At 38.2% G+C, this 25,749-nt stretch overlaps 1 protein-coding gene across 7 annotated transcripts in view; it reads left to right on the forward strand.

Annotated features, from left to right (window-relative positions):
- The window catches only part of CD47 (CD47 molecule), a 59,213-nt gene that overhangs the window by 17,869 nt on the left and 15,595 nt on the right, over nt 1-25,749 (forward strand). For 6 of the 7 annotated variants that reach the window (XM_045584014.1, XM_036448568.2, XM_036448571.2 and 3 more), the window contains exon 3: nt 11,961-12,050. The exons of the other annotated variant lie outside the window; for it this stretch is intronic. In XM_045584014.1, coding sequence (XP_045439970.1) covers nt 11,961-12,050 — 90 coding nt within the window. The remainder of the gene's footprint in view (nt 1-11,960; nt 12,051-25,749) is intronic. 7 annotated transcript variants of the gene reach the window in all.

The following is a 25,749-nucleotide window of genomic DNA, read 5'->3' on the forward strand; positions in this document are numbered from 1 at the left end:
ATCCACTAGACACATTACTGCTTTCAGGATTAGGCAAGCCTTTGAGAGCCTCTGCTTTAGATGGCATCAGACCATTCAGTTGAATCAACTATTTGCCTTCTATTTGTGCTAGTGGTTCCTGTTATGAAATGTCTATTACCAGATTGGGAATGCGGTGTTAATTTGGATGGAATATTTTGACATTGCTTAGGATTAGGAATCAGGAGATTTGGTTAAATCCCTATTCTGTTACTTAACTATTTATCTCTATTGAACATGAAAAGTTACTTCATTGGGTCCAAGTTATCTCATCTCTGAAAATGGGGATGAAGCCCTAGCTGGTTAGGCTCAGTGGATAGAGCATTGGACTACAGACTGGAAGATTCCTGTCAAGGGCACATGCTAGGGTTGTGGGCTCAAACCCCAGTAGGGGGCATGTAGGACTCAGCTGATCAATGAGATCAATGATACTCTCTCATCATTGATGTTTCTATCTCTTCCTCTCCCTTCCTCTCTGAAATCAATAAAAATATATTAAAAATTAAAATTAAAAAATAAAATGGATGAAAATAGATTCCTGCTTTATGTATTCTCCAGTCTAACAAGCATCATGAGATCCTTTGGTTACAAGTCCTATTTAAACCATAGTACTTTGCAAATGTTAGTTGTGTTCCTGGAATGTTTATTTTACAAAGTGAGTACAGAAGCGTAGAGCCTGGGGTGTCATGAGAGGGGTGTCTGTGTGGTGCAGCATGGGCAGGAGATGGTTAAGAGCAGAATTTGGAAAGCTTTTCTGCTCACAAATCTCTCCTCCATTGGACATTTCATTAACTCACATGAGGGAAGGTGATTTTGGAGAAGAGTATAGGTCACTGAGAGGAGAATTATAAACTCAAAGTAAAGGCCAGGAGATGGGATGAAGATGGATGGGAAAGGAATACCAATGTCTGGGATAACGATGAAGTTTGTAATTTTCTGTGTGATTGTTTCATCTTTGAATTCCAAGTCCCCTGATAAAATAAGAACTATGCTTACCTTTGGGGCCATTAAAATGTGAGGGTGGTCTTTTGTAGTAGAGATTTTAGAAGATCCTACCAGAGGTCTCAGACCTTTGGGTGTGCACCCATTTTTAATTTTTGAAATAGTTATAGAATTGTGGGAAGTTTCAAAGATTGAACAGAGCGGTGCTTTATACTCTTAATCAGCTTCATCTAGTGGTTACATTTTATGTAACAGTAGTTATATGTCAAAAGCAGTCAGTTTACAATGGTATAAGGTGTATATATTTCTTTTTCTTTTTATCACATGTGTACATTTTTGTAATGACCATCACAATCAGAATATAGAACTGTTTCATTAACACAAATATCTCCCTTATGCCACCCTTTTATAGTCACCATCCTCCCTTACTATCCTTAACCTGGCAAGCACACTTTGTGTTCCATATCAATACTTTGTCATTTCAAAAATGTTTTATAAAAACATGTAACCTTTTGAGATTCACTTTCTTTTTTTCTTCACTCAGCTCAATGCCTTTGAGATCTATTAATGCACAGAATCATATAGCAATACCTCTCTCTATCAATAATATTCAATGGTATGGGTATATCACACCATGTTTAACCATCTACCTTCTATAGGATGTCTTGGTTGTTTGCTATTGCTAATGACATTGTTATAAACAATGATGTGCAGTTTATTTTATGTGAGCATAGTCTTCCTTTCTCTGGATAAATGCATACAAGTACAACTACTGGGTCATATGTAAGTATAGACTTAGTACTTGAAGAAACTGACAAACAGTATTCCAGAGTGGTTGTTCCATTGTACATTCCCATCAGCAACATATGCATGATGTAGTTCCCCTACATCCTTGTCAGCATTTGGTTTTGTCACTGTCTTGCACCAATTTTTTTTAAGAAAAAGAAAAAAAGAAACTCCTCTCCCCAAAAGGTTAATTGAAGTAGGTTCTTGCAAATTTATTGTGATAAATTTACTTACCCATCATGTGAACCCTGAGGATTTAGGCAGTAGAATCCCTTTTTACTGTTTTTTTTTGTTTTTGTTTTTGTTTTTTTTACATTCAAATTCCAGTTTAATTATAGTAATAGTCAAAGGCAGGAAGTCTTTTCTTTAAATTAAATTAGTAAGAAAATACTAACTGCAAAGATAAAATCTAAAGTCGCTATATAATTTACAATTAAAAATAAGATTCCACATACTGAGGATTACAAAAATGAGCAGGATACCCAATCTGATAGGTTATTTGCGTTAAAAGGTAGTATTTATTATTTTATTCTATTATAAAAATAATTCATGCAAGACACAAGACAGCCCAGCCTGCTCTCTCTCCAATCTGGGATGCATCAAGGGGTGTCCAGCTGCCCATTTAGACCCTATCGTGGTGGACCTAAATGGTCAGTCAAATATCCCTCTCACAGTCTAAGACTGCTGGCTTCTAACTGCTTGCCTGCTTTTCTTCCTGATTGCTTCTGCCTGTCAGCCTTATCACCCCCTAACCACTCCCCTGCCAGCCTGATTGATGCTTAACTGCTCCCCTGCCAGCCTGTTTGCCCCTAACTGTCCTCCCCTGCTGGCCTTATCGCCCACAACTGCCCTCCCTTGCAGGCCTGGTTTATTCCAACTGCCCTGTTGGCCATCTTGTAGTGGCCATCTTTTGTCTACATGGGAGCAGGATCTTTGACCACATGGGGGCAGCCATCTTGTATGTTGGAGTGATGGTCAATCTGTATATTACTCTTTCATTAGATAGGATAGAGGTCTGTGCATGGTTTGCCCCGAAGGATGCCCCACATCAGGGTGGGGGTTCCTCTGGGGTGTAGGGTGTCCTGGACGAGGCACCAGTGGTGGTTTGCAGGCTGGCCATGCCCCCTGGTGAACCAATGGGAGGTCCTAGTATCTGGGGCTTATTTATCTTCTACAATTCAAATTTTGTAGCCTTGAGTGGAGCCAAGCCTCCTGCTTGTTCCATGGCAGCACCCATTTCTGTTGGGATTTATCTATCTTCTATAATTGAAACTTTGTAGCCTGGAGTGGAGGCCTGGGCTGGCCAGGGTGTGTGGAAAGCTTGGCTTCCTCCGTTGCTGGGGAAACCCAAGCCTCCCCCCTGCTCTCTGTGGCTGTAGCCATCTTGGTTGGGTTTATTTGCATATTTGCTCCTGATTGGCTGGTGGGCATGGCTTGTGAGTGTAGTGGAGTGATGGTTAATTTGCCTATTACTCTTTTATTAGATAGGATAACCCCCATTAACATTGTGTTTCATGTTCTTCCAAAAAAAATTATTTTTAATGAGCACTTAATTCACATGTTTGAAAACCTCCCCTTTCTATGAGAGATCACAATTTCCTGAAACTCCGTTTGGGAGGGCAGGGTTCTATCATTAAGCTCTTGACATGCCTGCCCATTTTGCTCAAATGATTCTTAAAATAAGCCTTTGTTTCAGTAATGATTATTTTAAAAAATCACTTCACATGAAGTGGCTGAGCTATCAAAGCTTCTCCTGTTTCAGAGTTGACTAAAAACTATACCTATTATAACATTAAGGTCTTTTTCATCAACAAGACCAATTGCAAAATCCTCTTCTGATAATTTTTGCAAGCCATTATTGATATAGATATAAACAACTTTTTAAGCTACATCAGGCCTAGAAAAGGAACATAATCCTTTCAGCCACCAAATCTTAATGGGTTTTTGTAAAGACTATTTTTTTTTACTTTGATTGATTTTATTTTATTTTTATAAATATTTATTCAGATTATTGTAGTTGTTTCTCCTTTTCCCCCCCATAGTTCCCCTTCACCCAGTTCCCACCCCACACTCTGCCCTTCCCTTCCCTTCCCACTGTCCTCATTCATAGGTGTACGATTTTTGTCCAGTTTCTTCCTGCACCTCCCATACCCCTTTCCCCCTGAGAATTATCAGTCCACTCCCTTTCTATGCACCTGATTCTATTATATTCACCAGTATATTCTGTTCCTCAGATTTTTAATTCACTTGATTTTTAGGTTCACTTGTTGATAAATATGTATTTGCTGTTCATAATTTTTACCTTTACCTTTTTCATCTTCTTTCTCTTCTTAAAGAATACCTTTTAGCATTTCATATAATACTAGTTTGGTGGTGATGAACTCCTTTAGCTTTTTCTTATCTGTGAAGCTCTTTATCTGCCCTTCAATTCTGAATAATCTTGCTGGGTAGAGTAATCTTGGTTGTAGGTTCTTGCTATTCATCACTTTGAATATTTCTTGCTACTCCCGTCTGACCTGCATAGTTTTATGTTGAGAAAGCAGCTGACAATCATATGGGTACTCAGATAATTAACTGTTTTTCTTTTGTTGCTTTTAATATTCTCTATTTGTCTTTTGCTGTTGGAATTTTAAATACAATGTGTTTTGGTGTGGTCCTCTTTGGATTCCTTTTGTTTGGGGTTCTGTGCGCATCCTGGACTTGTGAGTCTATTTCTTTCACCAGGTGGGGGAAGTTTTCAGTCATTATTTCTTCAAATAGGTTTTCAGTATCTTGCGCTCTCTCTCTTCTTCTGGGACCCCATAATTCTGATGTTGGTTCTCTTGAAGTTGTCCCAGAGGATTCTTACACTGTCTTCAACTTTTTGGATTCATTTTTTATTTTGCTTTTCTAGTTGAGTGTTTTTTGCTTCTTTGCATTTCAAATCTTTGACTTGATTCTTGCATTCCTCTAGTCTGCTATTGTGTCTCTGTTTAATATTTTTTTATTTCAGTCAGTGTATGTTTAATTTCTAGTTGGTCCTTTTTCATTCATATCGTTGAAGGTCTGCCTAAATTTATTGGCCTTTTCTAGGAAATTCTTTAAAAACCTTAAAACTGTGTGCATCTGCCATCCCCTGCCTGCCATGGCTTCCTGGAATCTCCAAATCTCTGTATACCTTTCTCTTCCCTGACAGTCCAGATCCACCCCTCCCTCCCGCTGTATGAGCCTGGGTCCACAGTGCTTTGCCTGGAACTGGGGTTCAGTGCAGTCAGAAACTTCCTTCTCTCTTCCACTAGAGAAAGCCCACCAGGCCCTCAGCCACCCTTCCTCTCTGCCTTTTGAAGCTCCTCCGATTCTCCATGATCTTTTCTCTTCCCTTCTAGTTGTAGAATTTCCACTCAGCCAGCTTTCCTGTGATTCTGGATGATGTCTGTCTTTTAGTTGTAGTTTTGAAATTGTTGTGTGAGGCAGCTGATTAGGTGCTTACCTGTGGCAACATCTTGGTTTCCTCTCCATTTTTACTATTGTGCTTTTCTTTCCCCCCCCCCCAAAAAAAAAAAATATATATATATATAGACATAAAGGAGAATTGAATTCTCTGCTTACTAGAGAATTCCACTTAGTAGAATGTGGCTTAAAGGTGGCCAATCTTTGTTTCCTTTTGGGGAGCACAAGGACTTAATATTTGAAAATATTATAATTGAAATATAGTTTTGCCTATGGAGAGGGCACAGAACTTGAATTTAGAAAGCTTTTTTCTCTACCTCACCATTTTCTTATTTTATTTTGTTTTTTTAAGGAAATCTTTATTCTTGAAAGTATTACATATGTCCTCTTTTTTTCCCCATTGACCCCTTCTAGCCTGCCCTGGCCCCTTGCACCAGGCCTTTACCACACTATTGCCTGTGTCCATGGGTTATGCATATATCCATAAAATTTCTTTGGTTGATCTCTTTCCACCTACCTTTTCCTTCTATCTGATATGGGGCAGTCTGTTCCATTCTTTTATTTCTCTGGATCTATTTTGTTCATCAGTTTATTTTGTTCATTACATTCCATCTGTAAGTGAGGTCATGTGATACCTTTTCTAGTGTCAAAAAACATAGATATGAAATTCAAACTATCTGGCCCTCAGTTTTTATCAGTAAAGTGGGAATACTATCTTAATCACAGGATTGTTTTCAGATGTAAATATGTTAATCTCTCTCTTAAAAAAGATTTATTGCATGCCTATTTTGTGACAGGTACTGTACTAGGCCCTTTGAATTTAGTGGTGATTAAGACATGATCCCTGATTTCAATGATGTGATAGCAGCACAACTAAGAACAGTTCAGCCCTAACTGGTTTGGCTCATTGGATAGGGCATTGGCCTGTGGACTGAAGGCTCCCAGGTTCAATTTCGGTTTAGGGCATGTATCTTGGTTGAGGGCACATCCCTAGTAGGTGGTGTGCAGGTGGCAGCTGACCGATGTTTCTCTTTTATCAATGTTTCTAACTCTCTATCACTCTCCCTTCCTCTCTGTAAAAAAATCAATAATATATATATATATATATATATATATATATATATATATATATATATTTTTTTTTTTTTTTTAAGAACAGTACAATGACATAACATTTATTTGAGCACATAACAGATATTTTATAGTGTGTTCTATGATCCCATGAACTCTGAAAGATGGATATAGGACTTAACCATTTAACAGCAGAGATTTAGGGTACTTGTTCAAAGTTAGAGTCATAGCTAGAATATTAACCAGATCTGTCTTCAAAACCCAATATACAGTATATTTTTTTATCCTCATGGTGTATAGTTTTTGTTAAAACACCTTGTACACAAACAAATACTAAATGTAAATAATAGTTATAAAAATCTGTTAGTAATGTCTATATATTATTAATGATAAAAAACTTGGAAGCTTAACATTTTACATTTTTTCAAATAAGCTTTAGTGTTTTTTTTTAAAGGCAGAGTTTCTACTTCCATCATTGTCAAAATGATATACATTATGTAGACATGAAGGCATTACAAGATTCTTATATTAATTTTCTAGTGCTCTATAACAAATAACCAGAAATATAGCAGCTAAAAACACCATCCATTCATTAGCTCACAGATTTGTAGATCACAGTGCTATAAACGGTGGGGCTGGGTTTTAAAAGAAAGGCGTCCAGGCTGTATTCTCATATGGGTCCTGTTCCAAGCTCACATGATTGTGGCAGAATTTAGTTCCTGGTGACTACAGGACAGAGGTCCCTGTTTTTATCCTGGATGTCTGCTAAGGGCTTTTCTAAGATCTTAGAACTTGCCCCAATTCCTTGCCACACTTCAAGCCAGCAAAGGAACACCGCCGTCTCATTGAATACCCATGATATCTTGGATTTCTTATACCAGGAAGAGCACAGATCTTTTTCAGGGCTCATTTGACTAGGTCAGCCCTCTCCCAGGACAATCTCTTTTTCTTTTTTTTTTCTTTTTTAATATATTTTATTTGTTGTTGTTTTTTTTACAGAGAGGAAGAGAGAGGGATAGAGAGTTAGAAACATCGATGAGAGAGAATCATCAATCAGCTGCCTCTTGTAAACCCCTACTGGAGATGTGCCTGCAACCAAGGTACATGCCCTTGGCTGGAATGGAACCTGGGACCTTTCAGTCCACAGGCCGACACTCTATCCACTGAGCCAAACCGGTTTTGGCAATCTCTTTTTCTTAAAATCAACTGATTGAGGACCTTAATCACACCAAGAAAAATCCCTTTGGTCATGTTACACAACAATCCTGGGAATGAAATCCATCCTATTCATAGGTCCACCTGTACTACAAGAGAAAGAAATTATGAAAGGCTGATTGCAGGGATTCTGGGTTTGATTAAATAACTGAGGCTATAGCCAACTCAGTGCCTCAAAATCCCATCACAATCCTAAATTGTCAGATTAAAAATTCGGCTTGAATTTTATTTTATTTTATTTTATTTTATTTTATTTTATTTTATTTTTTTATTTTTCTTGGCTTGAATTTTAGTGTAACTTTTATTGTGACCTTTTGTGGTAACTTATGTTCTCTGGGTTTGTGAATGTTTACCATGTACAAGGCATACCTCAGTTATGTTTCAGGTTCGGTCTTGACCACCACAACTAAATGAATAATGCAATAAAGCAAGGTGTAATCTTTTTGTTGGTGGAAGGTTTGGCCCTCAATTAGTAAACATCAGTGAAGCATAATAAGCAAAGCACAAGTAAGGTATGCCTGTATATATTTGAAAGAGCGGCCCACTAAATTGGAGTGATCTATTTACTTTTTTTGGTTATCTCATTTTGTACACAGTAGTAAGAGAAATGAAGTAGTGGGTTTTTCTTTTATAATACTTCAGCTTGGCAACAAAAATTAATTGATCTCTTAATAACATTTCTTTTGCCTTTTCATTAAAGGAGTATATCTTCCTGGGAGCCACTCTACTTGTCCAGGAATTGGGAGAGAGTAATGGGCACAGTTGTCAGAGATAGAGTGAGTGGAATGACAGCATAGATGCCCTTGGTTTATTTTTCTTAATCCTGAGGTGGAAGACTATCTGATATAGTTCTTAGTCCTTTTTAAGCTTTATTTATTCTTTTTAGTGCCATTGAAATTTAGAGCTCAGGGGAACCTTAGAGAACTGTTTTGCTTTTTCTCCCATTGGGTAACAAGAGTAAAAGTCATCTGACAGTACTACCATACCAACTCAATAGCTTAATGGGAATATAAGTGGTTTTATATAAAACATTGGTTTTCTCCCCATATCTCATTTGGTTTTTGAACATCCAATTCAATGATCCTCCAACTCTTCTAACCTTAAACATTAGAAGCAGGTAACACATTCATATGAATTACAGCAGAGATTTAGAGAGGTGATTTTAAACTGAGAGAATCATGGCAACACCACCTCCCCCCCAAAAAAACACACAAAGAAACAAAACACCCACAAGCATACACATACACTTATCATGAGGAATATATTCAAATCTTGGGGTGGAATTGATACTAAAAAGTATGTGAAGTTTGAATAAACCCCCGGTGATTCTGATAAGCTTGATTTAAGAATCACTTAGACCATATATTGTGTTCTGTAATCCCACCCTCTTCGGTCACTGAGTATCTCTCACACTTATTTCTGTTTGGAGAAGCTTGAAGTCATCTAGGCTATTTTGCCATCTAATTCAGGGATTGCTTCTATCAAACTCCAGGTAATTGGTCATTTAAGCTTTTTACCTATATACTTGGCAAGATGAGACTGTTACTTCCTAAAAGTCTCTTATCAGGCTGTTCCAGTTTTGTACTTCAAGCTAAAGTTTGCAGCCCTGTAAGTTCTCACTTACGAGGAGGGCTATAGTATTTCTCTCACAAGTTTATTCTTCTCCAAGATAAGAATACCCAGTTCTTTCAACTCTTGCTCTTGTTTTCAGGATTCCTCATTCCATTCATCTTCCTTTGGAATGATTCCTTGTTTATTAACCAGGGCAGTGAGGGCATGAGTGAGGGAGTGGGGGGAGGAGTGAAGAAGAATGGGGGGATAATGACACATATGTAATATCTTAATCAATAAAGAAACAAAATGTGGTAAGTAAGACTGAGTCAGAACTGCATTTGTGGATGCCATGTCCTAGCTCCTGCCTCTACAAAATGGCTACCGTAACTTTCTGATAGGTCCCACTTCTTTTGGATTTAATGTCCACATGACTGCCAAAGAATGTTTTTTTAAAATATATTTTATTGATATTTTTTACAGAGAGGAAGAGAGAGGGATAAGAGCTAGAAACATCGATATGAGAGAGAAACATCGATCAGCTGCCTCCTGCACACCCCCTACCGGGGATGTGCCCACAACCAATGTACATGCCCTTGACAGGAATCAAACCTGGGACCTTTCAATCCACAGACCCAAGCTCTATCCACTGACCCAAACCGGTTTCGGCCAAAGAAGATTTTTAATGAGCCTTTCCAGTCACTTGTCTTAGAGTAAAATACAAACTCTCTTAACATGCTCTTAAGACCTTACATGAGCTTGCCCCAGCAAACTCTTCCAGGTCTCGTCACTCATTTTGTATCACTAAATTCTAGCCACATTGATTTCTCAGTTGCTCTTCCTTTGGAGTCTCTTCTTCCCTCTCTTTTCATGGCAGGTTCCTTCCCATTTAAGGCTCTGGATCCAGTTCCTCTCCCAGAGGCCTTTCCTTACTACCCAGGTTTGTACTTCACCCACTCCCATTCCTCAAGCTCATAGACCCATCTGCCCTGTTCACTGCTGGACCTCAAATACCCAGAAGAGTATCCTAGCTATGGTGGACTTTCAATAAATGTTTGTGTAATAAGTGCCAAATGAGTGTCCAGACCTGGGTCAAATATTCCTCTTACTTTCATGAGTAGATCGTAAGGTTGTTAAAGATTGTTTCCTTATAGAGGCACAGGCCAGTGAAAGAACATTTCCTTGTCAGCTGATCTTGAACAAAAGATCAGATACTGACTGTATTTGAAGGTAGAGAATTGACTGTGGGATCAGATGTTAGGTGTGAGAGAAACCAAGTAGCCAGAGATGACTCCATGATATTTGGCCTGAGCTACTGGAAAAATGGAGTTACCACTACTGAGATGGCAAAAACCACGAGGAGAGGTTTGACGCGGGTGGGTAGAGGGGTATCGAGAATCAGTTTGGAACATGAAAACTTAAAATCCTCAGTTCACTGAGCCTTAGTTTTCTCAGTGGTAAGGAGGGGTTCATAATTCTTCTCAGAATTGTAAGGATTTGATAAGTTAATGTTTTCAACTCAAAAACAAAATAATAAAGTGGGTAGAGGAAAAGAAGTTGGTTAATAATAGTCATTAAATCATGGAGCTTTTATCAGATCCTTCAGGCATATGAAAACCGAAGAATAATTCAGAAAGTTTTTTCATATAGGATTTTAGGCTGAATGGAAATGGGCTTTCTTTGGTATAGGAAGATGTTCAGTAATTCAGGTGGAAATAAAAGTGGCATTGGTGGATCTGCAACCATGGGAGCATCAAAAAGGCCTGTTTTCTGTTCACTCGCTAAACTGTCCTATGGCTGTTTCAACCACCAATAGTAAACCTACTGAGTTTCTCTGCCATGTACAGGGCAAAATGCTGGAATTTGGAAAACTACTTTCTCAAAAATAGGAAATGACAGTGTTATATTCTGGGGATGATTGTGAACATTTACCAGAGTTCATCATAAGCTTAATACAAGAAATGTCTGACTAGCATTGTGGTGAGAAAGCCCATAAGATTCCTCACATAGGGATGCAGGGGAGGATTTGAAAGGGATAATTTCAGAACAACGCCAGTGCTTGCCTTGTGCGCTATTCAGAGTGTTCCTTACCCAGCAAGTCCTCCAGTCTAGGCAAACTCTGGAATGCTTTCAGTGTATTTACCTGGCTTTATTGTTACAAGAAAAATTTCATAGGAAAAATATGATGTTGAGCATTGATTAGACACTATTAAACTTAATTTTTAAAAGTTCTCGACAAATTTCATTGGAAGACTTAATATCACAATTTCCTAACACGTGGCCCACTTAATAAAAGCTTCCTTACTACCTAAAGCTTTTCATGTTACTTTTTGTCAGCAGTCATTTTAAGACTAATTGTTTAAGAATACATCTTCTGTTCCAGAGTAAGTTTGAGAAAAGCTCAGGCTCACATCTGTCTCAGTCTTAGGTCACAGTTAGACCAAGTTTAGGTTACCTTGTTATACTACTTCCTCACTTATATCCCCTTTAGTCGATCTTTACAAGAAGGCAACACTTGCTTTAAGGTAAATTGTTGGCTCCTTACATATTTAGGCGTAACAGTAGGAGCCCATAATAATAACTGTAGTTAATGTTTACCGAGTACTTTATTTTAAGCCCTTTTCATGTCTTAACTTTCTTAACAATTAACAATAGTCATTCAAAGTGTCATTACTTGTTGTACTAGTATAACAACTGAAGAATAGAGAGTTGTTAGACTGTCCAAGATCACACAGATTGTAAGTTAGAACTGGGTTTCAAACGCAGGCAGTTGGGTTTCAAAACGCAGCCCTGTTCTCAACTGGGGTATACTACCTCCTTCCATAAATCACAGCTTAGGAAAAATGTGCTGGAAAACACTTAACTAGTTTTTTTTTAACTAGCAATTGGCAGGACTTAATGTTGTGATAATAAATATTAATCATGATTTCTGTTTTCTTTTTCCCCAGTTTCATGGTTTTCTCCAAATGAAAATATCCTTATTGTTATTTTCCCAATGTTGGCTGTGCTTCTGTTCTGGGGACAATTTGGTATTGTGAGTAAGTACTTGTTTTCTATTTTCATTTATGTTTTAGTGATAAAATTGTCACTTCTAGGAGGCAATATTGGTGAAATATTCTATTTAAATTATATTAGGAAGTTTGATAATATTATAAATAAGAATATACAGTCTTAATATTAATATTCTCCATGAAGTATATATTGTCCCTCTTAATTTGCTGCAGTTCCTAAGAAGTTTTTTTTTTTTTAAAGAATGAATAGTGGGGATTCTAATAATATACCTGAAACTCGTGCTGGTTTTGATGTTTACAGAGCATTTACACACACATTATTGGTGAAGAGATATCCACAGCCTACATTATACTGTTAAGTGGGATTTTGCAATTCTGAGCATTAAGACTTCCCTCTCTTCATTTTCCAAATTTGAACTTCTCTGTATACATGTGTGCATCTTTGAAAAAGCCCAGTTTGAACCATGTTGTCATCCTTACTGTGCAATTCTGCAAGTAGCCACGGGGGGAGGGAGGGATGTTCTTTGATCATGTTTTGCTGTAATAGCCATATGTCTAAACTTCTCAGGGCAGATCTTGGTGCAGCATCAGATGTAGCATGAATAATGTATGATTCTCGCTGTGAAGTAGAAAGGTGTGCATTCTGATTGATGATTATACTCAACCAGTACACTTGATCCTGGAACAACACAAGTTAGATTATGTGGATCCACTTAGATGTAGATTTTTTTTTTCCAGGAAATACTGTAAATGTATTTTCTCTTCCTTATGATTTTCTTAATAACGTTTTCTATTCTCTTAGTTACTTCATTATAAAAATAGTATTTGATACATATAACACAAAATATGTGTTATTCAACTGTTAATTTTATCTGTAAGGATTCTGGTCAACAGTAGGGTATTAGTAAAGTTTTGGGGAAGTTTAAAGTCATATGTGGATTTTTTAAATATATATTTATTGATTTCAGAGAGAAAGGGAGGGGAGAGAGAGAGAAACATCAATGATGAGAGAGAGTTATTGATTGGCTGCCTCCTGCACACACCTCACTGGGAATCAAGCCCACAGCCCACAACCTGGGCATGTGCCCTGACCGGAATTTAACCATGACTTCCTGGTCAACCACTGAACTATGCCAGCTGGACCATATGTGGATTTTACACGAGGTGAGAGTATCAGCTCTCCTAACCCCTGTGTTAGTCAAGGGTCAATTGTGTTTCCACACCAGTTTAGTAAGGGAAATTCACTAAATTAGTGAAATTCACTAAATTGAGGTGACGTTCTAAACTTTTAAACCTTTAGTCTGTAAGATATATTCTCTGCCTTCCAATAGTATGCTGAAATAGTTATTAAAGGCCAGTGAACATTTTTGCATGTCAAGGAGTAAATAATGCTGACTATATGTATTTATTTCACTCTGCAACCTTTAAAACCAGTGAAAACTAGTAAATATTATAGCCGAGTGGCCTGTTGTAAATTTCATGAATTTTACTCTTACTTGGAAACTTGAGGCATGTATATCTAAAATGATTATATAAAAATGAAAAAGGGATGTCTGGGTATATATTTAAGGGCTCTGTTCAATGGATGGCACTCTGGAAATGCTTTGTGATTTCAAAGGCAAAAAGGGAAGTAAAAGGCTAACAGTGACAACTGTCAAGTTATGTCACAACTCTCACTTTCAAAACGGTGTCTAGAATTTCTGTGGAAATTTTCTTAAAATTTCAAAAGGCCTTTTATGTCAAGCAAAAGACTGGTATAGCATCAAGACCTCATCAGTCATCCCTGATATTAGGGAAGGCCTTGAACCCTGGTGGCAAACCCCTGCCTAAAGACCTTTGTCATATAATTAAAGTAGGGACTTGTCTTTCTTTAAGAACATAGTCATTTCAGAGTGTGATTTGTTTCATTTGGATTGACTTCAGTTCGTTGATCATGGCATTCTCATTAGTAATATTATTTTTAGAGAACTGAACCAGGAGTGACTGTTCCTGTCAGCAATGTTTGGACAAAATTAGATGTATAAGTTTGTTTTCGGACTAAAAATGTAATACATATCACTTTAGAATACTTCGTATAGTAATAAAGGCATGGTTCACCGATTTGTGCACCAGAGGGCCCTTTGGCCTGGCCTGTGCCCTCTTGCAATCTGGGATCCCTCGAGGGATGTCAGAGAGCCGGTTTTGGCTCAATACCCACAGGCCAGGTGGAAGGGCCCCACCGGTGCACAAATCCATGCAACGGGCCTCTAGTATGCATATAAGATCTTTGATTAATCTCTTCCCACCCTCTCCCCTCCTCCCTTCCCTCTGAGATTCATCAGTTAGTTCTATGTTTCCATGCCTGTGGTTTCCGTTCCTGCATTGAGCATTTGCCCCCTGGTGGTCACTGTGTGTCACAGATACCGGCTGGTCAAACTATCAGCTGGTCAGCTAGTTACTTAGGCTTTTATATATAGAAATAAGAAGTTATAGAGAATAAACAAAAATAATATAGAATCCCACAATCCTATATAATAAAAGTGTAATATGGTAAGGGTCCGACCAATCAGTTGACTGTTTGGTAGATCACTCGACTAGGTGCTATGATGTGCACTGACTGGTAGACTTTCTGACTGGTAGGTTAGCTTGCTGCTGGGATCCAGCTGATCAGGACTGGGCAAGAGGACCAGACATGCCCTAGAGCCCTCCCACTTCCTCTCCCTGGCCGGCCGGCCCCCTTTGGTCCTGATTGGGACGAGGTGAGACAGGCCTGATCGGCCCTGATCACTGGCCAGGCCAAGGAACCCCACCTGTACACTGGGCTTCAAGTCTAGAAATAAATAAACTATTGGTCTAGTGTAGTGAATTTTCTGCTTTCTTTTCTGTCTTTTTTTTTTTTTTTTTTTTTTTTTTTTTACGTTTTTTGGTTACCTTTTTTAAAAAAAGAAAAAAAAAATTGGGGTCATATAGCTTATATACTTGTACATAATGATCCTCTCCCCATGTTTTCAGAAATCTTGTTATAGCTGCCGCTGCTCACAGATGCATGTAATTTACTCAATTCTCATCTTGATTGATATTAAGCATGTTTTCAGTTTTTCTTTTTTTATACTACTAAAGATATGTAAAACTGTAAATGGCAGAGATATTTTAAGATTTTTGATACATTCTCCCAAGTGTTTTCTAGAAACATTGTATCAATTACTATTGCAGATGAGAATACCTGCCTTTTACCTCATAGTCCTGACATCTTTATAATTATAAAATCTTTGCTAATTTGATGAATGAAAAAAATTCCTGTTTTAATTTTCACTTTTGTGTTAGTGAGGTGAATGTTCTTTTTTATATTTATTCTATTGGTCATGTTTTAAGGAATATGAACCTAAATATTTTGGTGACAATATTTCATTTAGGCTCATCTTAGAACAAATATCTGTGGTGTGAGTGTGTGTGTGTGTGTGTATATGTGTGTGTGTGTGTGTGTGTGTGTGTGTGTGTGTGTGTGTGTAAGGCACATAATATATTTGATTCATTCAGCCTGGACTCAGATTTGAAGGTGTGTATAAAAATAGCCCCTAAACATTTGTGGAGTCCTTGTGCTCTGTGATGGGCACTTTGTAAAGTACTATCTATCTTGGACTTGTACCTCTATTTTCTTCAGCAGGTTAGGAAAGTTTTCATCATTATTTTTTCAAATATGTTTTCAATTGATTGCTCTCTCTCTTCTCCTTCCGGCACCCTCATGTTGGGAATGTTAATAAGCTGAAGTTGTCCCAGAGGCTCCTTACACTGTCCTGACTTTTTCTTTTTTTGGGGAGGAAGCGGGGGAGGATTCATTTTTCTTTTTGCTGTTGTGATTGGATGTTTTCTGCTTCCTTATCTTCCAAATCCCTGATTTGATTCTCTACTTCATCTACTCTACTGTTAATTCCCTGTAATTCCTTTCAGTTATTGAATTCTTCATTTCTGATGGGTTCTTTATGTTTTCTATCTCCATTATGTTTCTTAACTCTTTGTTGAAGTTCTCACTGAAATATTTGAGCATTCTCATAACCAGTGTTTTTAAACTATGCAGCTGGTAGATTGCTGGTCTGTTTTGTTTAGTCCTTTGCTGGAGTTTTGTTCTATTCTTTAGTTTGGGACAAGTTTCATTCTCTTCTCATTTTGGTAGCCTCCCTATGTTTGTTTCTATGTATTAGGCAGAGCTGCTGTGTCTACCAGTCTTGGTAGAGTAGCCCTCTGTAGTAGGTGTCCTGTAGAGCCCTGGGATGCAGCATCCCCTGCCACCCAAGCTAGGCTCTCCAGGCGTGCCCCCTTGTGGGCTGTGTGCACCCTTCTGTTATAGGTGAGCCTTGATTGATGTTGGCACATCACTGGGAAGGATTTAACCCCAGGACAATCAGCTGTGAGGACTGGCAGCAACCACAGCACAGGGAACTAGGTGAGACAGGCCTGATTGGCCCTGATCTGCTGTGCAGGATCCAACTCCACAGAGCAGATCTCACTTCATCTGAACTCTGGTGCATGATGAGTCTGCCCATTGAGTGTGTTTCCGGTGGAAGTTGGGTGATGCTCCTGAAGCTGGCCACCAAATAAACTAGCTCTAGTAGGTGCAGGCCCAAGATCACCTTTTGCCTGTACCATGCCCAGGGTCATCTGGCATGAGGTACAAAGCAATCTGCAGATGGCTGTTACCTGTGCTGGGCTAGGAGGTCTCAAGGCTGGCCACCACTACTGCTACATCTGGGGCTACTTAGTAAGAGGTATAGAGCACACTGAAGCCAGATGCTGCTTGTTTTTGGTTTGTGAACATTTGAGATATTTTAGGGAAGTTTGAATCATGAGCCCAAACAGACTGTTTGTATGGAAAAGCCACTGGAAAGGGCTTGGGTGAGCCTGCAAGTTGGATGGCACTGAGTCTGAGGGAATTACCAGCGTCAGGCTCACAGTGTGAGCTAGGATGGAGATTCAAATATGGGGCTCACTTGCTGGCTCTTTGAGGGAGGGGGTGAGTCTCAGCAAAGGAACAAGAGCTGCTGCCAGCACTTATTTCTGGGAAAAACTGACTCTTCAGCCTTGACCCTAAGACAATGGAGCTTCTCCCTGTATGTCCCCGACACATATTTGAAGCTTCATTCCCAGGCTAGAGTTCAGAGCCAAGGTGTCCAAGAAGTCCTTGCTTGGGCCTTTTCCAAGGAACTGCCTGGGACTCCAGGAGCCCTTTGTCTCCCTCAGCCACAATTCCCACTGTTTTTTTTACAGTCAGATGTTTTTCCTGGCGCTGAAATCCTTGACTGGGGACCTGGTGGGGTTGGGACACCTCTCACCTCAGGAAGGACCTCTACAGTGGAGATATCCCTTCCAATTTTTATCCACCATGTGTTGTTGTGGAACAGCCTGTTTCTCCTCTCTACCCCTTCTACCAGTCTCCATGTGGCTTTTTTTTTTTTTTTTTTTTTTTTAATATCCTTAGTTGTAGAACTTCCATTCAGCTAGATTTCAGGCAGTTCTCAATCCTTAGTTGTAGAACTTCCATTCAGCTAGATTTCAGGCAGTTCTCAATCACGGTTGTTCTGTAAATTAGTTTTAGTTTTTAGGTAATTGTGGGAGGATGCAAATACTGTATTTACTTATCTGCCATGTTGACCAAAACTTGGGTTATATTATACTTTTTAGAGTGTGGTATCTTATAGCTCTTAAACTATAAATAGTAACTCCTTAACTTCTTTGATGACTGTGTATGGTCTGTACTTGACTATAGGGATTTCTTTCAGTGGTTTTTCTAGCTCTGCATGTCGGTCGGTCTTTTGGTGGTTTAAGACAAAACCTGAAACTTCCATAGGTTGAACATTCATAAAGACAGCAGTTTGTTTTTTCATTTTGAGGAGAAAGAGTTTCCTTATCCCAGACAGTTTCTTGAATTGATCTCAGGAGGTCATTGATTCTTCTGAGGACAAAGTCTGAGAAGACTTCTGATCTCCTGAAGCCATGCCAAGAGCTCTCACACACAGTGAGATCTAGTCCATCTTTTAAAGACAAAGGTACCAGTATGCTACTGGGAAGTGTTCCTAAATAACGTTGCCTTTAGTTTTAACTTACCAAGTTAAGTCTTATACTTAGCAAGCAGCTCACAGATGAATGGATTCAAACACTGAGCTTTAACCAAAGTAACAAATCTCTGACATTTCAGGCACTTTGTTTCCTTCTACTCACAGTTTCTATTCCATCAACAATTAAGTTCCTGGTTGGTTTTCATGGATCTTCTTCCTCATTCTTTGGTAGTGAAACAGGTACTTTCCACTATTGAGATGTTTGATAAATTATGTCAAGCACTTCTTATCAAGACCTCTTGTTCCTGCAAGATTAAGGTCCAACTCCACCTCAAGAATTGGCTAACATTTTGAAATTCTTTGAGATAGATAAATCTAGGCTTGCCTTTCCCTTTACTGAACTTTTGTTGTTTACAGGTGTCTTTGCTTTATACAGACCTAGGAGACCATAAGTATGACCATGTAAGCCGAAACTCTGTAAAGCAATCTAATCATGAGTATGAAAAATTTCTATTGCTCCATGATCCCTAATTTTTTTGTCAAAACATTAAAAGTTCTCTTATTGTACACCTAAAACTAATAGCATATGCCAACTGTAGCTGAAAAAAAATTTTGAACTCTCAGTGATAACTGTATTAGGAAATGAAACAACTATAAAACTAATATTTAGTATATGGTAAATTAAAACTTTACAAACATTGAAAATGAAAGCATTTTATCAAGAGTGGTTTAAAAAATGCTTGTCATATAACTTTGAATACAGAGCAAGCATCCTTTCTATGCTTGGTGAATTCTCATACTTCTCAGTTCAGATCAGCTTCCAGCATTTTATCCTTTGCATTTTCAGTGTCATGAACAATCTCTAAGAGTTCCTTTCATGTGAAGGTTTTTTTTTTGTTTTGTTTTGCCAGAGTCACTTCATTTTTTAAGAAAATTGATTTTGGAGAGAGAGAGGATGTAAAAGGGAGAGAGAGAAAAAAAGAGAAATTGATTGGCTGCCTCCCATGCACCCCAAGTAGGTATCTAGCACACAACCTGGATATGTTCTCTGACCAAGAATCAACCAGCGACCTGTCAGTGCATGGGATGATACCTAACTGAACCTCATCACCCAGTGCCAGAATCACATTTTATGGGACATCTTTATTCTTTGTGTCACAACCTCCTCACTGTCCTAATTTATGCCAATAAGTTCACATTTGCTAAATTCCCTTGGCTGCATATCTAGTTTCTTGAATAGCAGTAGTATTGACATTGTCACAGTCAGCTCTTTCTTCTGTAATGTCATTTATGTTCTATTTGAATTTCACTTCTAGCATTATCACTTTTCATTTCTTTGCTCTTCCATCTTTATTGCCCAGTTTCCTCTTTTGATTATCTGTTGTGAAATGTCACAGTGGTTTATCACTGGAAAACAGGAGGTAGCACAGCATATGCTTTGGTGTCTGTGCGTGAGGGAAATAGCAGATGTGCAGTGACCATCCCCACCAGTCTTTGAAAGAAGTGATAGGATTGGTCAGTAATCATGATGCACATTTGTTATTTACATTTGTTATTTAGATAGTGATTTATGGACAACTGAACAGATGGCAGTGAAATTTACACTTTATGCAATCAATCAGTGAATATATTGTGGTACTGAAATTTGAACTGTGATTTTAGGCGACTTGTATTATTTAACTTAATAAATCATGGTATCTCAAGTTCATGAATATGACAATTGTGCAAAGCCAGAACTGCTGTAATTTATTTCAAACTTGTATAATCTAGGCATCATTCATTTCATTTCCTAAATTTGTAGTTCTTGCATAAAATTGTTTCACAAGGATTTTGGATACTTTTCAGAGGTATTTGCATAGCTGTTCCTGAATAAATCATTGTTGGGAGTTCAAGGGAAACATTCTCTACCACCACAGTCTTGAGATCCTGCTAACTCCCTAAGTTCAATCTTGAGGACTATTGAAAGTAATTGGGCCATGAAAGCACATTTTAAAGAAGTAATGGAACATGCAATATCTTTGTAGATTAGAAAACTTATTTTGAAGAAATGAGGACATAGACTAACGTGCACTGGGAAATTTCTATCTAAGAAGGTAAAATATCATCATCATAAATATTATGACAAAGAATCATTCTGTGACCTGGTTGATGCACCTATTAATAGAATTTGTTATTAAGTTTACTCTGAATTCTATTAAGTAATATTGAACTCCTAGTGCTTTTCCTTGGTCCCATCCACATAATTATCACATTCTGCTGTTAAATAATGTTTCATGTACTGATTTTATTGTAGGAGGAACTGAACAAAACTATAGCTCAGCAATATACTCTTTTATAGACATTAGTTGCTATTCCTTTGACTATTTCCAAATTCAAACAGCCCAACTTGCTGCATATACTCTGAGGTTATGGTATCATCACAAGACCAGGGAAGGTTTGGAACCAAGAAAAGGAAGTTAGTGTGTTGGACAGCCTCCTCTTTAACCTTTTATATTCAAGGTGCTTGCTGCACAAAGCCTGGGCTCTTTTGTTTCTGGATCTTGTAGACTGAGAATATGATTTCTAGTTATGATTTATTTTGACAAAATTGTGTCATCAAAATAAATTGGACAGTGTATGGAGTTTATTATGAAATTATTTTACTTGCCTTCTGGTTGTTTGTGTGTGTGCATGTGTGTGTGTGTGTGTGTATGTATGTATGTTTGTATGAGTGTTTTAAGTGCTTTTAAAATAGTGTTTTAAATTCAATTAAATAATTTTAAAACTTGAAATTATAATTTTATTCTAAATTTATCATATATGCTTTACCCTGCCATGAAGACAATATTGATTTTCAGCTCAATAGATACAAAAAGATACAAAAGATCCTGTGTCAGAAAACATCACAATAATAATAAAATCAAACACATCTACCCCTTATGATTTATTCTTAATTTGAGATGCCTTATAGTTCACTGGTTAGCTTTCTTGTACCATCATCAAGTCATCAACTGCTTAGTGAGGGAACATCTAAAAGTCATGTCTTTAAGCAGGCATTTAATTATTGGAATTTGGGGTTTTATTCCTAGACTGTGGTCTGTGTAGGTCTATAGGGGCTTATTAAATTCTGTCTTCAGAGTTTCATGAAAAGTAAGATGATAGTTATCATTTGATCTTCAAATTGACCTGCTAATTGCACTAGATTTCATCAAGCACAACCTGCATTCCATCTTTTATGTGCTTTATATCAGTGCAAGGAAACGAGAATTATTACTGGAGTATCTGTTTCTAACATTAGCTGTGTCTTCAGGTGACTAGAGGGACATGCCATTTCTTCAATCATATGAACTTGAAAGATTACATAAAGGGACTTTCTTAGGCTACAGCAGTCCCACACCTTTTATTTAACTGTGCAAGATCTGGGAGTAACACTTTTGGTCATTCATTCCTCCCCTGCCCCAAACACAGACACTCACACATCAGAACTAAGAGTCTTGAGGCAGCACTTGAAATAATGATCATCACATAGTAGGTGCTCAGTCAATTCTTGGATAAAGTAATCTACTTGATTTGGTTGCAATGGACTAATAAAAATGCATGGTGCATTGTACCTACACAATAAACATTTGTAGAATAAATGAAGGACACAACCTTGCTCATTCTGAGATGTGGCTGGCTAGATTTAGTGAAAACTTTAAAATTTTTAAGTTTTTCACAAAAATTTAATTTTGTCTCCCAATGGTTTTGGTTTCCCTGTGTCAGATAGCACTAAGGTTATAAGTTTTGTTTAAAAAATATAAACACTGACAACACGTGGAGCAACAGAACCTACATTGCGGGTGGGAATGCATAATGGTACAACCACGCTGGAAGACAGTTGGGCAAATTTTTTTTTTTTTTTTTACAAAATTAACTTTTATATGATGTTCCAGCAATTGTGCTCATTGGTATTTATCCCAAAGGAGTGGAAAACTTATGTCCTCATAGAAACCTGAACATGGATAGTTATAGCAGCTTCTACATGATTGCCACAACTTAGACGCAACCGAGATGATTTTCAGTAGGTGAGTGGCAACATGTACTGTGATATGTCCACATAAAAAGAAATGAGCTATTACATGCATATTTCCAATCTGAAAAGGCTACATACTATTTGTTCCCTCTAAAAGACATTCTGGAAACATCAAAACCGTGGAAACATTGAAAAAAATCAGTCATTCCTAGAAGTAGGTGCAGGAAGAGTACATAGGCAGAGCATTCCTAGAAGTAGGTGCAAGCAGAGTACATAGGCAGAGCCAGAGGACATTTACCACAGTGAAAATACTCTGTACTAAAATGATGTCAATTTGCATTTGTGCGAGCACATAGAATGTACAGCCCCTTAGGCCACCTATGGACTTTGGGTAATTATGATGTGTCAATGTAGGTTCATGTTGATAAAAATTTTATCATTTTGGTGGGTGATATTGATTGGGGGGGTGTGCATGTGTGGGACAGGTATTTAGGGGGGTACCCTATACCTCCCTCTAAATTTTGTTGTAAGTCGAAGACAGTGCTTGAAAAGTATTTAGAAAGCATAATTACTGTTACTTCTTTTATTTTATTTTGTGTATTGAATTCAGTGATTTTTAGTTGAGGGGAATCTTTTAAAGTATACATATTTTTAAAATCACATAGATTGTCTTGCCAAAAAGCCTGAAAACCATACCGGAAAGTTTGATAAGAGCCCACTAAGGACACATTCAGTTAGCTTTATCTTAATGCTAAGTGTTTGTGGAGTTACTTGAATTTATTTTGTTTGTTTGAATTTAAAATTTTTATAGATTTGATAAAGATAGTCTACCTGTTAAAGGACAAATAAAGATCACCAAAAAAAGATACTTTTGATTACTGAGTTCCATAGCATCTATTTCAGATTGCAAACTCTTTGGTGACACTGAAAAAAAATGGACAACTGGACTACAAAACACATTCTTTGGGTTGTGCTAAAATGGGACCACTGTGGCAAAGAAAATGTGTCAAATAAACTCTTTTTAAATGTTTACCTGAACAAAACATGGAGATCCTCTTTCATTGCCTGTGATTAATTAAGTAGACTTCACTTACGTATTTGTTAGAAATAGTTGCTTAGGCCCTAGCCAGTTTGGCTGAATAGATAGAGCATCAGCCTGTGGACTGAAGGGTCCCAGGTTCGATTCTGGCCAAGGGTACATGCCTGGATTGCGGCTCGGTCCAACATGGAGGAGGCAGTCAATCAATGATTCCCTCTTATCAGTGATGTTTCTGTCTTTCCCTTCCTCTCCCTTCCTCTCTGAAATCAATAACAAATAATAATAATAATAATTAAAAAAGAAATAGTTGCTTAGCCATAACCAGTTTGGTTCAAAGGGTAGAGAGCATCAGCCCACAGGCTGAAGGGTTTTGGGTTCTATTCTGGCCAAGGGCACATACCTTGGGTGCAGGCTCTATCCCTGGTCATGGTGAGCTGCATGCGGGAAGCAGCCAATTCATGTGTCTTACTCATTCCATGTTTCTCTCTGTGTGTCTGTCTCCCTCCCTTCCACATGCTCTAAAAATCATTGGGGAAATATCCTTGGGTGAGGATAAACAACAACAACAACAGCAACAAAAAGTAGTTGCCTAATTTAAGGGAGGGTTGGAGGTAATAAATAGTTGAATCAATCAACAGAAACTAAAGCTACCTCCAATATTTATATGCAAAGGTCTTGAAGAGGTTGTTCTATAGTAAAATACTGTCAATTGTAGTATTTTTGTGGTGTTTTATTTTTGTTGCTATTGTTGGTATTATTTTTCTCCTAAAATTCTTCTAAGCTTGAAAAGGTTGAATTTTATATGGAATCAAACTCTGATTAAGTCAGCCTTTTTTGCATGAACTTCTACTATACTCTAAAGGTGAATTCTTGCTGCTTGATCTTAGTAGTTCTTTTATGAATTCAGTTAAGCCTGGAAGAGTGTCTTTTGAATGTTTGATTAATTGTGAAGTATATTTGAAACAGCTTCTGTTTCATAACCCTTTTGTAGAACTTTCAAGCTCCATTACATAACAATATGCATTGAATTAAATGGAAAACTTGACATATGTCTAGAGGAAGTTTATTTTTCTATCTGTGTCTGTGCCTTTTATAAGATATTCACTGAGTTTTATATTTACCAGTGCTTTCATCAGTGCTAGAAAATAGGGAATCTGAGAATCTGTGCTCTATATGAAGGCAAAGCCATGCTGAGTCAAGACGTAGGTAACTGAGGGGTACGTTCGAAGCTGGATGGATCAAATGAAAACTTGGGGAACTTGTCATATTGGTTTTCACTCTTTGCTGATTAGTGTGGATTTTAGTTACTCAGCTTCAAGACTGATGATTGATTACCTCTCCATCCCTCACCCCACCTAATGAGAATAAGGTAGAGGTTTAGGATCTAAGGTATGAGTAGGTAGTGATTTTTATGTCTTCTATTATACCTGAAATATGTCAACCATAGCTTATTGTATAACCCTAGGTCATAATACCTTAAAAATAGATTTTATCATGTTCATTTAGGGGTTCTTGTTGTTCTCACTGTATTTAATCTGTTTTTCATTTTAGTGGAAGTAAATTTAATGCTAAATATAACATTTTTTAAAATTTCCCCCTCAAGACATTGATTAATGGCCTAGATGAAACAACAAAATTTCTGTCATGCACTGTTTCTCTCTGCTACTCAATCTGCTTTTAGGTTACTTTTAACAACTCTTTTGGTACAAAATTAATTTCAAAACCCCTAAGGTGAAAGTATAGTAAAAGAAATAATACTTTTAGACTTATCCATTACATTATTCTTTCCTACCAGGTACTTGACAGTAGAGTTAATGAGTCCTATTGAGTATTTATAGTTTATTTTTATGTAATTACTAGTGTCCTGGTGCATGAATTCTTGCACATTGAAAATAAATTGATTAGTCCCTTCAGTGCAAGGACTAATGCAGGCAGTCCCAGGTGGTGGCTGGCAGGGTGGAACAGGGCAAGATAGATCAGACATGCCCTGGAGCCAACCTCCTGCATTCCCTTCCCGCCAGCCACACCTGGGCCAGCACTGAGGCTTGAAGGGCATCTGCAGAGTGAGCAGGGTCCCTCTGACAGGTGGGGTCCCTCGGTCTGGCCTGTAGGGATCGAGCCAAAACTGGCTCTCTGATATCCCCCAAGGGGTCCCAGAGTGCGAGAGGAATTGTGAGGAGTCGGGCTCCCTCCTCTCTGGTTCTGGGTGTGTCACCCAAGAACTGCTGCTGCTAAGTGACCACAGCTCGGCAGCTCCTGCATTGAGCATCTGCCTCCTGGTGGTGAGTATGCGTCATAGCTACTGGACAGTGGGACTGTTGCTTAGCCTTTTATCCTATATAATAATAGCCTAATATGCAAATAGACTGAACAGCAGAACGATTGGCAAAACGACCAGTCGCTATGATGTGCACTGACCACCAGGGGGGCCGATGCTCATCACAGGAGCTGCCCCCAGCCCACAGAAGTGGGGGGCAGAGCTGGAAAGTGGGTGGCACCAGGCCAGCCAAGGCAGGTGCCAGTGGGGGCCCTCCGATCACCCGACCTGTCACCTCGCAGATCGGCCCTGATTGCCATCCAGGCCTAAGGAACCTACCTGTGCATGAATTTTGTGCAACAGACCTCTAGTATATATAGACTTTAGTTGAACAATTTAAGCATTTCCTT

This window comes from Pipistrellus kuhlii, unplaced genomic scaffold (genome assembly GCF_014108245.1).
Source record: "Pipistrellus kuhlii isolate mPipKuh1 unplaced genomic scaffold, mPipKuh1.p scaffold_m20_p_2, whole genome shotgun sequence".
Classification (NCBI taxonomy): domain Eukaryota; kingdom Metazoa; phylum Chordata; class Mammalia; order Chiroptera; family Vespertilionidae; genus Pipistrellus; species Pipistrellus kuhlii.